Genomic DNA, 12,831 nt, shown 5'->3' on the forward strand with positions numbered 1-12,831 from the left:
TAAGAAGTATACTTTTATTTTCTCTATACATCTGTAAAACAATTTGGACCAACATTTTGAAACAGAAATGAAGAAAAACCCCCCTGTGGAAAAATGACACTGAAACAGGGACAGAGTTGCTGAGGGGCAGTGCACTAGCCCTGACAAGCTGCAGCAACTCTGATTGGTCCAAGAAATGGCGGTACTGGGAGGGTGTAAGAGGGAGACAAAGGACGGCAATTTACTGAGGAAGTGGGCCCCGAAGTGGACCACGAGGGGGAACTGGGGGCCGTGGAGTGGGTCTGGGTGGAGGGAGGGGCCCCCGTTGGTAGCCGTAGGGAGGGGGCCTTGGAGGACCAGTGTATCCGTGAGGGGGCATCAATGGAGGAGGCCCGCGCATACCATGCGGAGGCATGGGGCCTGGATGACCTGCAGAAAGAGAAAAGTTAATAAAAATGAAAACAAGTAGCAGTTGATGCTGACGGAACAGAAGAAATGTGAGAAGCCACAGAAGGCAGGGGACAGGGCAGTGACAAAATGCTGTAAGAGGACACGCAGAACTGCCAGCTCGGCCACACAGGCCCCATAACCCCAGCACCAAGGCAGCAGGAGGAGGAGGAGCCAAGGCTACCCAGGGGGTAGAGCCTGTCTCTCACACACAGAGAAATGTTGTGAGGATGGATAAAGGGGCTAGCACCCACTCACCCATGGGAGATCCAAAAGGAGGCCCTCGGGGGGGCATGCCCATGGGAGGAGGTCCAGGATGCGGCATTCCAGGAGGTGGCCGGGGTGGTGGTTGTCCTCCAGAGCCTGGAGGCCCAGCATGGGGGTGTCCTAGGCCATGGGGGCCATGGTGGGCCAGCTGCATCTGGGACATCCCTATGAAAATAAAACAAAGGGAAAGGAGACAAAAGGAACAAAGCGCAAAGAAAAAACAAAATGACGAGAGTGACACGGAGAATATTAAAACAGGGCTGCCACTGTCCTTCACCTATCAACAGTAAGACCCAACCAGTTCTGTAGGCTCTTCACTTTCCTTCTATGATTTTATTTTTCTATCAATACTTGTCTGACAGCAGTGGCCAAAGTAGCCACGCTGCTAATTTACCTCCAAGTTTGTTTAGCACATCAGAAATATCTTTTCTCTTGACGTGAAGAAAAAAGACAATGAAATGTGCACTCGTTTTTCTTCTATGACTCAAGCACAGGGATGCTGACAGCACTATACAACAGCAGAATTTTTGCTCTACGACAGGACTTGGGACGGGGTGGCAGTCATACCCCAGGGCAAAGGCTTCATTCTACAAGCCCAATGAGATTTCCCAGCAGCAAGGTGATGCCACACACTGAGTTCGAGGCCAGCCTGGTCTACAAGGACTAGTTCCAGGACAGCCAGAGCTATACACAGAGAAACCCTGACTCAGGAAGCTCACACCTGCATTCTCCAGCATGTTGAAGGCTGAAGCAGGAGGATCAGTAGCAGATGAAGAACAACCTTAGACACCTAGCAAAGTCGAGACCAGTTTGGGCAACATAAGACTCTGGCTCAAAAAACAATAGAAACTAAATTATAAAAAATAAAATAAATGCCAGTGGGTGGTGGAGGACGCCTTTAACCCCAGAACTTCAGAAGTAGAGGCAGGTGGATCTGGTCTACAGAGATAGTTCCAGGACACCAAGAAACCCTGTCTCGAAAAACCAAAAAAATAAAATAAACCTTTTTCTTGCCATAGTAGTGTACACTTTTAATCCCAGCACAAGGGAGGCAGAAACAGAAGGATCTGTTGCTCTACAGTGTTCCAGGCCAGCCAGGAATATACTGTAAAGCCACCACCAGCACTGAAAAAAGGTTCCTTAAGAGGACAGCAGAGTGGACATCAACGGCTCCCAGCAGGAAGTCTGGCGTGCGCAAATCGCCAAACACAGAAATACTAATAACTAGGCCATCAGGAGAACCTGAGTACGGAGTGCTATGGCAATTTCTTAAGTGACAGGAACAGAAGAATTTTAAGGACATGTCTATGAACATCCTAGAAAAATCACTCAAGAAAAGTAGATCAAAGACAGAGAAAATTAGAGCCAAAGAGACAGGAGATCAGCAGTCATTACAGGTGCAGGAGAGCAGGGTGCCGGCTTGTGGCCAAGGGCGGGAACACGCGTTAGATTCGCAAGTGGATGACACAACAGACAAACTCCCAGAGCTGTGAACTTAGCGGCTACAAACAAGGGCTGTGGAAGAAGGCTCAGGAAGGAAAGAAAAGCAACCTGTGGGCTGAGGAGCAGCCTTGTCTAGCCTGTCATCAAGATCCATGGACCAGAGACCCAGAAGGAATCAGTACCTGCACATTTAGCACTACAGATAAACATAGAAAAGAGAACCAAATATAAAATCTACACAGACAGAAAGGGGGGGGGGAGGGCTGGTCCAGGTTGCTAAGGCTGGTAAGTCACAAGGAGAATAAAGAAAAACAGAAAAACACAAGAATTTCAAACAGGAAGACATGGCTAGTCACATGCATAGCAGTGGTTGAGAAGCAGAAAAGGCTGATTGGTGGTGGCGCCATATTTAATCCCAGCACTTGGGAGGCAGACAGGCAGATCTCTTAAGGCATGCCTGGTCTACAATGCAAGTTCCCAAAACGAAACAAAATCAAACAAAAAAAAAGGAAGCAGAAACATCACCTAGATTTGGCAACCGAGTCACTAACTGGGAATGGGAAGAGGCTAAGAGTAAAAACAGCAGCAAGTACAGCCTATTCTGCAGAAATGAAAAGCTGGAGATGAAGTGGGAGCGTGGAGAAGTATTGTTTTCTGACGGAAAGGGGGACCCTGGACTACTTCCTCCCAAGACAAAGAGCAGCGGCCGGGGCAATCACCAAGGCAGTCTCACAAGCTCAGCTCCTCTTCCCAGCAAAGAGCACTCACCTGGATGGGGCATCCCACCTGGGGGGAACGGGTGAGGATGTGAATGTCCGTGACCAGGATGTCCAGCTCCTGGAGTTCCCGCTGCTGGGGGGCCATGTCCTCCAGCCCCAGGTGGCATCGGGGGCGGGGGCATGGCTGGGGGTATCCCGGGAGGCAGGGCTCCAGGAGGTGGCACCGGAGGTGGGAAGGAGCCAGGAGGAGGCATGCCTGTGTAAGAAGGGAGAGTGAGTGCTAGTGTCCAGCCTCCTGAAGACACCCAACAACTTCGTCCCTTCCACCACCGCTCCCTGTTCTCACTGCCCACTGATTTAATGGCTCACTCCTTCAGGGCCTTTTCTGCCCCCTGACCCTCCCCCTCCTATGGGCCTCCCTGGTGTAGTTTGAACTAAAAGCTTTACCTGGTGGAGGAAGTCCAGAACCCAGGGATGAAACCACAGGGTTGGGGGCAGAAGGTGGAGGAGGTGCGTCGGCAAACAGCTGATGAGGGCGGTCAGCCTGGGACAGCGGGTTCTGGGCTGCCAGAAGTCGTTCAGCTGCTGAGCCATGGCGCTCGCCCTTCGAGTCCTTCTTGAAGGCGTAGGACACAGTGATAGGACGGTTACACAGGTACTGCCCATTCATGGCCTCGATTGCTGCGTCAGAAGCGTCAAATGAAGCGAAGTTAATGAAGGCATAGCCCTTGGAGTTGCCCGTGTCCGGGTCCCGCATGATCTTGGGGGTTTGTAAGATGACCCCAAAGGCGCTGAAAGTATCATAGAGCAGCTTCTCATCGATTTCGGGGTCCAGGTTCCCAATGAAAATGTTGGCCCCTACGTCCAGGTTTTTGTTGTGAGCGGAAGCCTTGTTCACCCGGATCGGCTTCCCATAGAGCTTGATCATATTCATGATCTTAATGGCATAGTCGGCGTCCTCCTCGCTCAAGAATTCAACGAAGCCATAGCCTGCGGAATCGGAGCAGAGAAGGGACTACTGACTACTCAGGTGAAGGGAAGTGAACACTAACTCACCAGCCTCCAAACAAGGACCAGGACGGAAGGGGTAACCTCGCTTTAGCTGAGAACAATTCCAGTAACTTCAAACTAAAGCTAAGAGAATACTCCAGAAACAAACTACGAACTGAAGCCTAAGGAAAAGAAATCTTTAGGGTGCTCCTTCCAAAACAGTTGGGACTACTAGGGTTGAGACTCTTCAGGGGCCGTTAACCCTACGTGGAGTTCCTTCTTGCCATCCACTCACCTTGGTGCTGGCCAGTGACTCTGTCCTTTGGCATGTGGGTGTTGACCACTGGCCCTGCCTGGAGAAAGAGTTCCCACAGCAGAGGTTCGCTTACTTTCTCGTCTAGACCGCCCACGTACACCGTGGCATCTAAAGCGAGGGAGCAGAAGGTAAAAGTAAGGTCAGGAATTGGAAGGAAAACAAAAATGAAAAACGCTACCTAAAGCGCTGAAGCCTCCCTCTGCCTGCCTAGTCGAGAAAGTCCACTGAAGTCTAATTCGGCGCTTTTTCCTGGTGGGCTTCCCTCTGTTTGGGGATGGCAGTGCCGAAGGGACTGGATCTAGAAGCATCACCCCATACAGGCCTCGGCCTGCACCCGGCCTCCAGGCCCAGCACCCAGAGGCTGGCCTCACACCGGGGGAATCTAGTCTCCCACCCTGGCAGACACGCTTCTGGCACTAATCCGCCCTCCGCCTCCCCTGGGCCCATCTTGGGCTCTTCTCTCTCAATTACCCTGATTCCGTTCGGAGATCGGTCCGGCAGCCATGGCGAAAAGGCTCCCGCCGTCTCTAAGCAGCAGCACCGCCCTCTGACCTCAGTTACTACTTCCACTTCCGGGCCAAGGCTCACATTGGGCGGGGCCGGCGGCAGGGGAGGAACCGGAAGCGATCGCGGCCATCTTAGGAGTCGGATTGTCTGGAAAGATGCTCTGGAGCTGTCACAACACAGGGGAGGAACAGACGCACTCAGCCCCTCTTGATGCAGTTCTCGACTGTCAGAGGATCACACTGCTCCCCAAGTGCAAACTCAAGTGCTGAGCCGAGCTTTGTATGTTCCGTGACTCAGAGAAGTGTGCTGGGGGGGGAAGCGGGGGGGGGGGGCGGACGGGGGCTTCCCCAGGTCTGCCTTCGGAAGCAGCCTAGGACCTCAGTCCACGCCCCTCGTGCAGATCCGCCCTTAGCCCTGGCTTGAGCTCCAGGTAGATTGTTTTCCGCGCCTGAAGTGTCTGAGCTCCACTAATGTTTGGGAAATCAGAGACCCAAGGCCAGTATTGAAGCTTTCCACAACACACTCTGGTCTCAGCAGCTTCACGCTCTTGTCCCATCGCCTATATAAGAAACACAAAGAGAACCTTTCCCTGGGCGTGTTGGGCGTGATGGCACCTGGTGATCTCAGCACTCAGGCCGGTGGATTTTGAGGCCAGCCTGGTCTACAGAGCTAGTCCCGGGACAGCCAGGGCTACACACACAAACCCTGTCTAGAAAAACATAACAAAACAGAGGTTTCAGGACAGCCAGGACTACACTGAGAGACCTGTCTCCTCCCCCCCCCCAAAAAAAAAGGAAAAAAGGAAAGGGGGGGCACCCTTCTGTCCCCACATTTCACGTGAATTCAGCCCAGCCCCACCTGACTCGTGTCCTTTATTTCCTTATCAATAACATGAGTGCTATTCTCTCCGTTCATACTTTTCTTCCAACCGCTTTTCTGAGATCATCATTCAACACAAGAAACGCTACCAGCAGTGCGTAGAAGTACTGTACTTTAATGAATTCCTTAAATAGAAATACCACTACAAAAATACACAGTGGGAGGGGAGGATGTCTCCCTTATTCACCTCGTTCCGGTAGAAGACTAAAAGACCGGGTTTTCAAAGCCTCGGTGAGGCTTGAGAATGAGGTCTCTAGGACATCTAGGGACTGATCTCACAGTTTTGACTGTTTGTGATCTAAAAGGTATGGAATTGCCTTGGGGGTGGGGCGGGAGGCAACCACATTCTGAACTGGTTTTGTTTCTTATTCTTCAAATCAAGAGAAACAAAAATAGCTCTAGTAACCAAACTAGACAGGCGAGCTGGAGGGAGCTGGAGGTTGGAAGCCCCCGCCTCTGCTACAGGGACTCAGGCAGGGAGTTAGCTCCTTTATGGGCTGGGAAGTGAAAACTGAGCACCAAAGTCAGATACAAAGAAAGCTTGGCAGAACCGCCTCCTCCGTCCCCTCTGCCCTGCCTTCCAGAATGCTAGCAGTTTCAACGGATCTGAGAGAGCATGGTATTTGGATCTCTTTTCTTGCAGTGATCCTCAGGAGATACTCCTGGTGTCAATTTTCTTAATAGTTCCTGGAGACAAGAGAGCTCTTCCTGGAGGCCAGAGACTGTAACTGCTGAGGAGCCCATCTGGGGAGGAGAGAAAGAAGGGCACAAAGGTATATTGTTGCAAGTCTCGCTGGTTTGCTTGCTTTTTTTTGTTTTGTGTTTTTCAAGACATGGTTTCTCTGTGTTGCCTTGGCTGTCTTGAAACTCACTTTGTAAACCAGGTTAGCCTGGTCTGCACACAGGCATGGGCCCCACTGCCTGGCAAAGGAGTAGTATCTGTTTTTAAGATCCTTGCTACTTCTAGAGTCTTAAATGCTCCTTCCTCTTCTGCCCGTGCCCTACATTCTACATGACTCAAGCCAGAGGCAGTTTCCCACCACCGATTAGCCCAAGTGGATAAACAGTATCCCAGCTTGATAGATAGAGTACCCCCAGTTCCTCCAGCCTGTTGCCTTTCCAGCTCTTTCTCCCCCTCCTGTCTGTCTTCCCTTCTCACCTGGACCTCAGGCCTTCCCCTCAGGTAACAACGTTTCCAGAATCTGATCTGAGGTCCCAGATACCCAGGCAGCAGTAGCCCAGGAGGTAAAGGGCAAGCTCCCCAATGTGAGGGGAGCCCCCATTCTTGATCAGCTAGGCTTTCAGAGGATCTAGCAGGTCGAGGGAGCCAATGAGAAGAGACTGCCAGCAAGGAGGGACTGTCTTGCCAAGGACAGAGCTGATTTAGGGGTGTCAGGGCCCCTCGAGAGAACAGCCACACAGAACTGGGGGGTCCAGGAACCATGAAGCTTTTCTAAAAAAGAAAGTGAAGTCAACAGGCAACCGAGAAAACAACTGCTTTCTGAAGTGGGAGGGTATCCAGCTGCCACCCACTCATGGTCCCGGTGGCTGAAACTCCAAGCCGCCTGAGCTCCCGTCTCACTAGGCTTAGGGCTTCAGGGTTATTAGGTTTGTTTTTATTTATTTTTTATTTTTATTTTTGATTTTCGAGACAGGGTTTCTCCGTAGCTTTTTTTTGGTTCCTGTCCTGGAACTAGCTCTTGTAGTCCAGGCTGGCCTCGAACTCACAGAGATTTGCCTGCCTCTGCCTCCCGAGTGCCGGGATTAAAGGCATGCGCCACCACCGCCCGGCTAGGTTCATTTTTAGAGAAACTTGTAATATATGGACATGAAACAAGAGGACTAGCAAGCAGAAATGAAGACAAAAAGGATGCTGTCTGCTATTCTGGGACAGCGGTCTTGCTGAAGACAGGCTCTATGTGACAGCTTTGAAAGACAGCAGCTTTCTCTGAGGATCTCTGATATCCTGTCTTTCTACATCGTCTAGTAGTGTGAGCCTGAGAAAGTCAGGGAAATTGAAGGGTAGGCATTTTACCTGTTGTCTGGGGAGCCAGGAATCTGGGCAGTGCTCCGGACTGTAGCCAGGATTAAGGAACTGTGATATCTGTTCCTTGCTGTAGCGTAAATCCCAGTCCCAGACAGACAGATGTAGATTAGCAGAGCTCCCAGCTAGGGACTGGGAGTCCTCAGGGGGGTAAATTTGAGTATAGGAGCTGAACTGGACAGCAGAAGCAAGAAAAGGGGGTTGTTAGAGCTCAGGAAGTGGCTTCGTGGAGAAAAGCACTTGCCATGTGAATTTGAATACCCAGAACCCACACAAGGCCAGACACACAGCTCAGGGTCGGCGACCTCAGTGCTTCCACAGGAAGACGAGAGGCAGACACAGGAGAGTCCCTGAGAGTGCAGGTCCAGCAAGGCTGGAGTATGCAGCAGACAAGCAGTAGGTGGAGGGTGAAGACAGCCTGAGCTTGCCCTCCGACCACCGCAGGACTCCTATGGCATGCACACATTCACACACATAAACGTGCACGCACGCACGCAAATTTTAAACGGATTGTTAAACCAGTGTGTGTGTGTGTCTACCTGTCCTACATCTTAAAACCCCCTTACTTCCTATTTCAGGCATCATATATAGAACAAAAGTCTAATCTCAAGAGGGAGCTCCCCCAACCCCTTCCATATACCTCAATTTTTATAAATCAAGACCAAATCTCAAAGTTTGAATACTCTACCGGAGGAAGAAAAACCAAAACTATAGAGGTCACTGACCTGCCCACTCTTCTTCCCACGTTCCCAGGGAGTGTCTTTCAGGAAGGTGAGGGTGTCAGGAACCCAGATGCTGTCATGCAGAGCAAGAAGGAAAAACTCAGAGAACTCAAATTCAGCTGGAAACTGCTGGAGGAGCTGCCAGGCACAGTCAAGGAAGAGAGGAAACACTGGGGCCTAAAAAAGGAAAAAAGAGGTTGGAGAGTCTACAGGAATCTAAAGAAGGGGATAGCAAAATACAAGAACAAAGGGCCCAGGAGCAGGATACTAAGGAGGTCAGAGTTAGGAGCATCAGGATGTGAGCCTGGCCAACTGAGTGTCCACTCAGAATGTGTTCACTTCCAGTGGTTCAGCCTCTACCATTCTCTCACTCTCTTCAGAATGACCTCCCCCCCAAAACAAAACCTAAAGTGTTCTCACCTCCTCACTGCCCCCAGTTTCCCCAAGCCTGGTCAGGAAAGGGTGTCCAGCTGCCACCCACTCTCGTTGCACTAGTGACTGGAAACCAAACAATGTCCGGGCTTCTGGGGCCAAAAGCAGCTGGACGAGTGAAGAGAGGAGGCCATTGAAATCGCGATCCCCACGCTCTGGGCGATGAAGAAGAAACAAAAAAGGGGGTCCGAGAAACTAGGGCAGGAGGGAATGGGAAGAGGAAACATGGGAGAGGACAGGAGGGCACGGAAAGGAAAGGAAGAGAAAGCAGGATTGAAAGGGCACAGAGAAGTGAAGAGAAAACAAAGCTCAAATGAATCACTTCATAGACTTCACCTTCTAGAAACACAGAGGAAGTGTCACAGAGGAAGCAGAGCCACGCTTCCTGGGGACCTGCATGGGGACAGGTCCCCATCCACTGATGAAGGGGCCAGAGAGACTAAGAGCATCTTATTACAGCAGGGAGACTGCATAGCTCTGAAGGAAGCCTTGGCACAACTGCTTCCTTGAGCACAAAGATGCTAGAATTTAAGGGCGTAAGGAAGCTCTACAGATCTTCCAGTCACATGAAGGAAAAGGTCAGGACTGCAAGGAGCTGACCCAAGGAACTCACCTTGAAGTACCACAGAACGGACCCGAGATGTCACTAATACTGAGATGTCACTGGCCTTTCGAAGACAAGACCTGGAGGGGCATGTGAGGAAGGGAGTAATAGATTAGAAGAGAGGCAGATTTCCAAACACCTGCTCCTCCTAAGAAACAGTAGTACAGTCTTCTTGGGGAACTGAGGGGATAGTTTATAGAAGGCCATTGGAAAGTCCAAATCAAGAGAAGGCTGGAGAAGTTGGATTTTATTTTGTTTGTTTTAAGACAGAGTCTTACTAGTATCCCTGGCTATCCTGGAACTTGGCCAGGTTGGACTTGAACTCATAGACATCCACCTGCCTCTACCCTCTACCTCTGCTGCTGCCTTGAGTGCTGGGGTTAAAGGTGTGCACCATTACATTCGGCTACAAGTTGGAATTATTAACCAAAATTAGAAAGTTGAGCATACCTGACATAGTCCAGCCACCGTGTTCCTCCCAAGGCTGAGAGCCACCTATCTTCAGCTACGGAAGAATCTAGCAGAGAGGGGTCAAGAAAGGCAGAGATAAGGGTCCAGGTCTATACCCTATGGGTTAAAGTCTGGTAGAGAGGGCGAAGGAGATGGCTCAGTGCTTGAGAGCATTGGCTGCTCTTCCAGAGGACCCAGGTTCAATTCCCAGCACCCACATGGCAGCTCACAGCTATAACTCAAGTTCCAGAGATCTGACACCCTCACACCAATGCACATAAAGGGGTATCACTCCTTTAATCCCAGCACCTGGGAGGCAGAGGCAGACAGACGTCTATGAGTTCAAGGCCAGCCTGGTCTACAGCGTGAGTTCCAGGACAGTCAGGGCTACACAATAAGACCCTGTCTCAAAAAAGCAAAACAAAATAAAATGGTTTAGTAGTGGGGGCTAGATAGAATACTTGGTGTTAAGAGTGCACATCACTCTTCCCAATGACCTGAGTTTGATTCTCAGAGCCACCTGTAACTCCAGATCTAGGTGGTTTAACACCATTGGCCTCCACAGGCACCCCCAAATACACGGCATACAGACACATGTGTACACATGATTAAATATAAAGGAAGGCCTTGGGTTTGATCCTGAGCATTTAAAAAAGGTTTTTTGATTTGGTTTGGTTTGGTTTTTTTCGAGACAGGGTTTTTCTGTGGTTTTGGAGCCTGCCCTGGAACTAGCTCTTGTAGACCAGGCTGGTCTTGAACTCACAGAGATCCTCCTGCCTCTGCCTCCCAAGTGCTGGGATTAAAGGCGTGCGCCACCACTGCCCGGCTAAAAAAGGTTTTTGAGTATACAATATAGTAAATAAAATTCACTGTATACTTAAGATGGGTAGAGTGAATTTCATAAAGATTTTTTTTTTTTATTTTTGTTCTGAGACAGTGTCTCACAGCCCATGTAGGTATGCGTGTGTGCCACTGGACCCATATTCAGCCAGCAGTGGAGTTTTGTTTTTAAAGTTGGGGAGCAGAGTGTGGTGGTGCATGCCTTTAATCCCAGCACTCATGAGACAGAGGCAGGCAGGTGGGTCAGTGAGTTTGAGGCCATCCTGGTCTACATAGTGAGCTGCAGATCAGCCTGGGCTACGTGTGAGACTCTGTCTTAATAAGAAATCAAAACAAAAAAGATTTAGGGGAAAACAGGCTATTGGTAATCTGTAAGTGATGAAGATGGGGTAGAAAAGTGAAGGTTCATGGGCTAAGGGCCATTCATCTATAATATACAAAATAGTAAACCAGGGCAGAGTTGGGGGCTCACAGGTTATTCTCACCAGGCAGGCAAAGGGCCCTCAGCTTCACGTGGGCAAGCTGGATATCAGCAAGACTGGGCATCTCGTCCATAGAATCTACCAAGACAACATCAGGGTGCCCAGCCTGTAGCATGGACTCCACTGCTCTGCAGGGAAGGAAGGGAGTCAGGAATTACAGCAAGGTGTCTCCTAAGAATACCTAGCCCCAAGTGTCATCGCAACTCCTCACCTGACATCTTCTTTGTTAGGGTCGCTGGCTACATAGAAGCCTCCACATCGGAGAAGGTCACTGCCGCCAGGGTGGTGCCAGGACAAGCGCTTCATAAGGGTGAGAAGAGGATCATTGTAGAAGAACTATTCTTAAACTGCCCTTGTCCCGACAATGACCTCACAGGAAGCCCTCCAATCCCTTTTCCCCTGACCCTCTAATCTCAGACTAACCGGTCCACGGCCCTGCTGGAAGTGGGCAAATGCTCTTCTGACCTCACTGTCCAGAATTCGATTAGGGACCCAGAAGTAACCCGAGAGGCTGCAAAACAAAGAGTGACGTCAGAGCTTGTCAGTGACCTCTGCTAATAGGAGCTAGTATGACAAAACAAAGAGTGACGTCAGAGCTTGTCAGTGACCTCTGCTAATAGGAGCTAGTATGACAAGGAAGTTATTTTGGAAAGACCATTCCAAGGGATCTCAGGTTTTAAAAACAGAGGTAACAGAGCCTGGAGTTTATGGGAAGTTTTGGCTTAGATGATCAAGAGACTCTGGGAAGACCTGGAAGGCAGCAGGAGTGGGTGGACAGGGACATCACCTGGTAGCCATGTCGAACCTCTCGTTGACTGTGCTAACCCTCCAGCCTCTGGCCCCCTGCTTCTTCCGCTCAGCTTCCCAGTCTTCTAAAGTCTCCAAGAGAGGAATAGGTGGTTTTCTGGAGCCAGTAACCTTGCCTGGAGCAGGAGTGAGACACAGAGGGAGAAGAAATATTTTATCCAGCTAGCCCCTTCCGTTTCAGACTCTTCCATCTCCTTAAGCTAAGGCATCCTCACTCACCAACTTTGCTCAGGGTTACTCCTCTATAGTGCTGGATTTGACTACTCTGAGCTCGGGCTTGAACGATGGCCATGGTTACCTGGAGAGGAAAACATATTCCATCCTTTAGCCCCAGACGAAAGGAAAAAGAATGAAACGGAGCACATGTTGCTCCACCATCTTTACCACCAATAGCGCAGAGAGGCTAAGCAGGCCCCAGAGAAGGGGGCCTCCACAAGTGGGTACTGGGACCAGAGGGACAAGCTTAGAACCACAGACTCAGAACATTAATTTGGGGGAGGAACCTTGGGACTATTATCCAGCTCTCCACAATTTTCAGAGGTAAAAACTTAACCATAGTTACTGCCCACAACCGACAGAGGCAAACTACAGTTCAGGCCCCTCCCACTCAGGAGACTATCGCTCCAGTCTTTTAGCTTCTAGAGTGGAGTGGACTGACGAGAGAGCCTGGAGCGGAGAAGAGGCTGGGTTCCTAAGGTGAAAAGAGTTCTTCAAATGAAAGGGTTCCTACCTGAAAGGCCTGCGGCTCCAGCCCTCCAGCCTCAAAACCAACTCGAAGCAGACGGAAGTCTCGGCCATGAATGAGAATCTCCTCTGGGATGAACTTAAGCTGGGACCCCGGACGGAGGAGCTGCACTCTCGACAAGCTGCTCACTGAAGCGAGAGTCGAAGTAGGGTAGCTAT

At 50.3% G+C, this 12,831-nt stretch overlaps 2 protein-coding genes and 1 long non-coding RNA gene across 9 annotated transcripts in view; 1 reads left to right on the top strand and 2 right to left on the bottom strand.

Annotated features, from left to right (window-relative positions):
* On the bottom strand, positions 1-4,813 carry Sf3b4 (splicing factor 3b subunit 4). The gene is made up of 6 exons (XM_050124600.1): positions 4,633-4,813; positions 4,141-4,269; positions 3,303-3,845; positions 2,905-3,111; positions 685-858; positions 1-408 (listed from the first exon to the last, which is right to left on the bottom strand). Exons 1-6 carry the CDS (start codon positions 4,664-4,666, stop codon positions 221-223), a joined length of 1,275 nt encoding a protein of 424 aa, XP_049980557.1. The 5' UTR covers positions 4,667-4,813; the 3' UTR covers positions 1-220.
* The window catches only part of LOC126489989 (uncharacterized), a 27,821-nt gene continuing 19,788 nt past the window's right edge, over positions 4,799-12,831 (top strand). Inside the window, exons 1-4 of one of the 6 annotated variants that reach the window (XR_007589071.1) lie at positions 4,799-4,947; positions 6,191-6,320; positions 11,352-11,431; positions 12,564-12,677. This is a non-coding gene — a long non-coding RNA (uncharacterized lncRNA). Of the gene's footprint in view, positions 4,948-6,190; positions 6,321-11,351; positions 11,432-12,539; positions 12,688-12,831 lie in introns of those variants that run through there. The other 5 variants (XR_007589068.1, XR_007589066.1, XR_007589067.1 and 2 more) reach the window with 5 other exon arrangements.
* Mtmr11 (myotubularin related protein 11) overlaps positions 5,643-12,831 on the bottom strand; it is an 11,918-nt gene continuing 4,729 nt past the window's right edge. The window contains exons 5-17 of one of the 2 annotated variants that reach the window (XM_050124597.1): positions 12,659-12,801; positions 12,148-12,226; positions 11,909-12,044; positions 11,545-11,632; positions 11,333-11,421; positions 11,125-11,249; positions 9,800-9,866; positions 9,359-9,429; positions 8,734-8,900; positions 8,317-8,490; positions 7,583-7,765; positions 6,707-7,000; positions 5,643-6,291 (exon numbers count right to left, since the gene is read on the bottom strand). In XM_050124597.1, the coding sequence (XP_049980554.1) occupies positions 6,145-6,291; positions 6,707-7,000; positions 7,583-7,765; positions 8,317-8,490; positions 8,734-8,900; positions 9,359-9,429; positions 9,800-9,866; positions 11,125-11,249; positions 11,333-11,421; positions 11,545-11,632; positions 11,909-12,044; positions 12,148-12,226; positions 12,659-12,801 (1,763 nt within the window). In that variant the 3' untranslated portion in view covers positions 5,643-6,144. The remainder of the gene's footprint in view (positions 6,292-6,706; positions 7,001-7,582; positions 7,766-8,316; positions 8,491-8,733; positions 8,901-9,358; positions 9,430-9,799; positions 9,867-11,124; positions 11,250-11,332; positions 11,422-11,544; positions 11,633-11,908; positions 12,045-12,147; positions 12,227-12,658; positions 12,802-12,831) is intronic. The other variant, XM_050124598.1, reaches the window with a different exon arrangement.

Source organism: Alexandromys fortis, unplaced genomic scaffold (assembly GCF_014885135.2).
Source record: "Alexandromys fortis isolate MF-2015 unplaced genomic scaffold, M_Fortis_MF-2015_v1.1 scaffold_218, whole genome shotgun sequence".
NCBI lineage: Eukaryota > Metazoa > Chordata > Mammalia > Rodentia > Cricetidae > Alexandromys > Alexandromys fortis.

Bases quoted from the DNA above. Each gene is read 5' to 3' on its own strand.
- Sf3b4 (XM_050124600.1), bottom strand. From the start codon at position 4,666: ATGGCTGCCGGACCGATCTCCGAACGGAATCAGG. The intron at 4,270-4,632 runs GTAATTGAGAGA...CCCTCGCTTTAG, and splicing joins GATCTCCGAACGGAATCAGG to ATGCCACGGTGTACGTGGGC. The intron at 3,112-3,302 runs GTAAAGCTTTTA...CTTCTTACACAG, and splicing joins TTCTGGACTTCCTCCACCAG to GCATGCCTCCTCCTGGCTCC.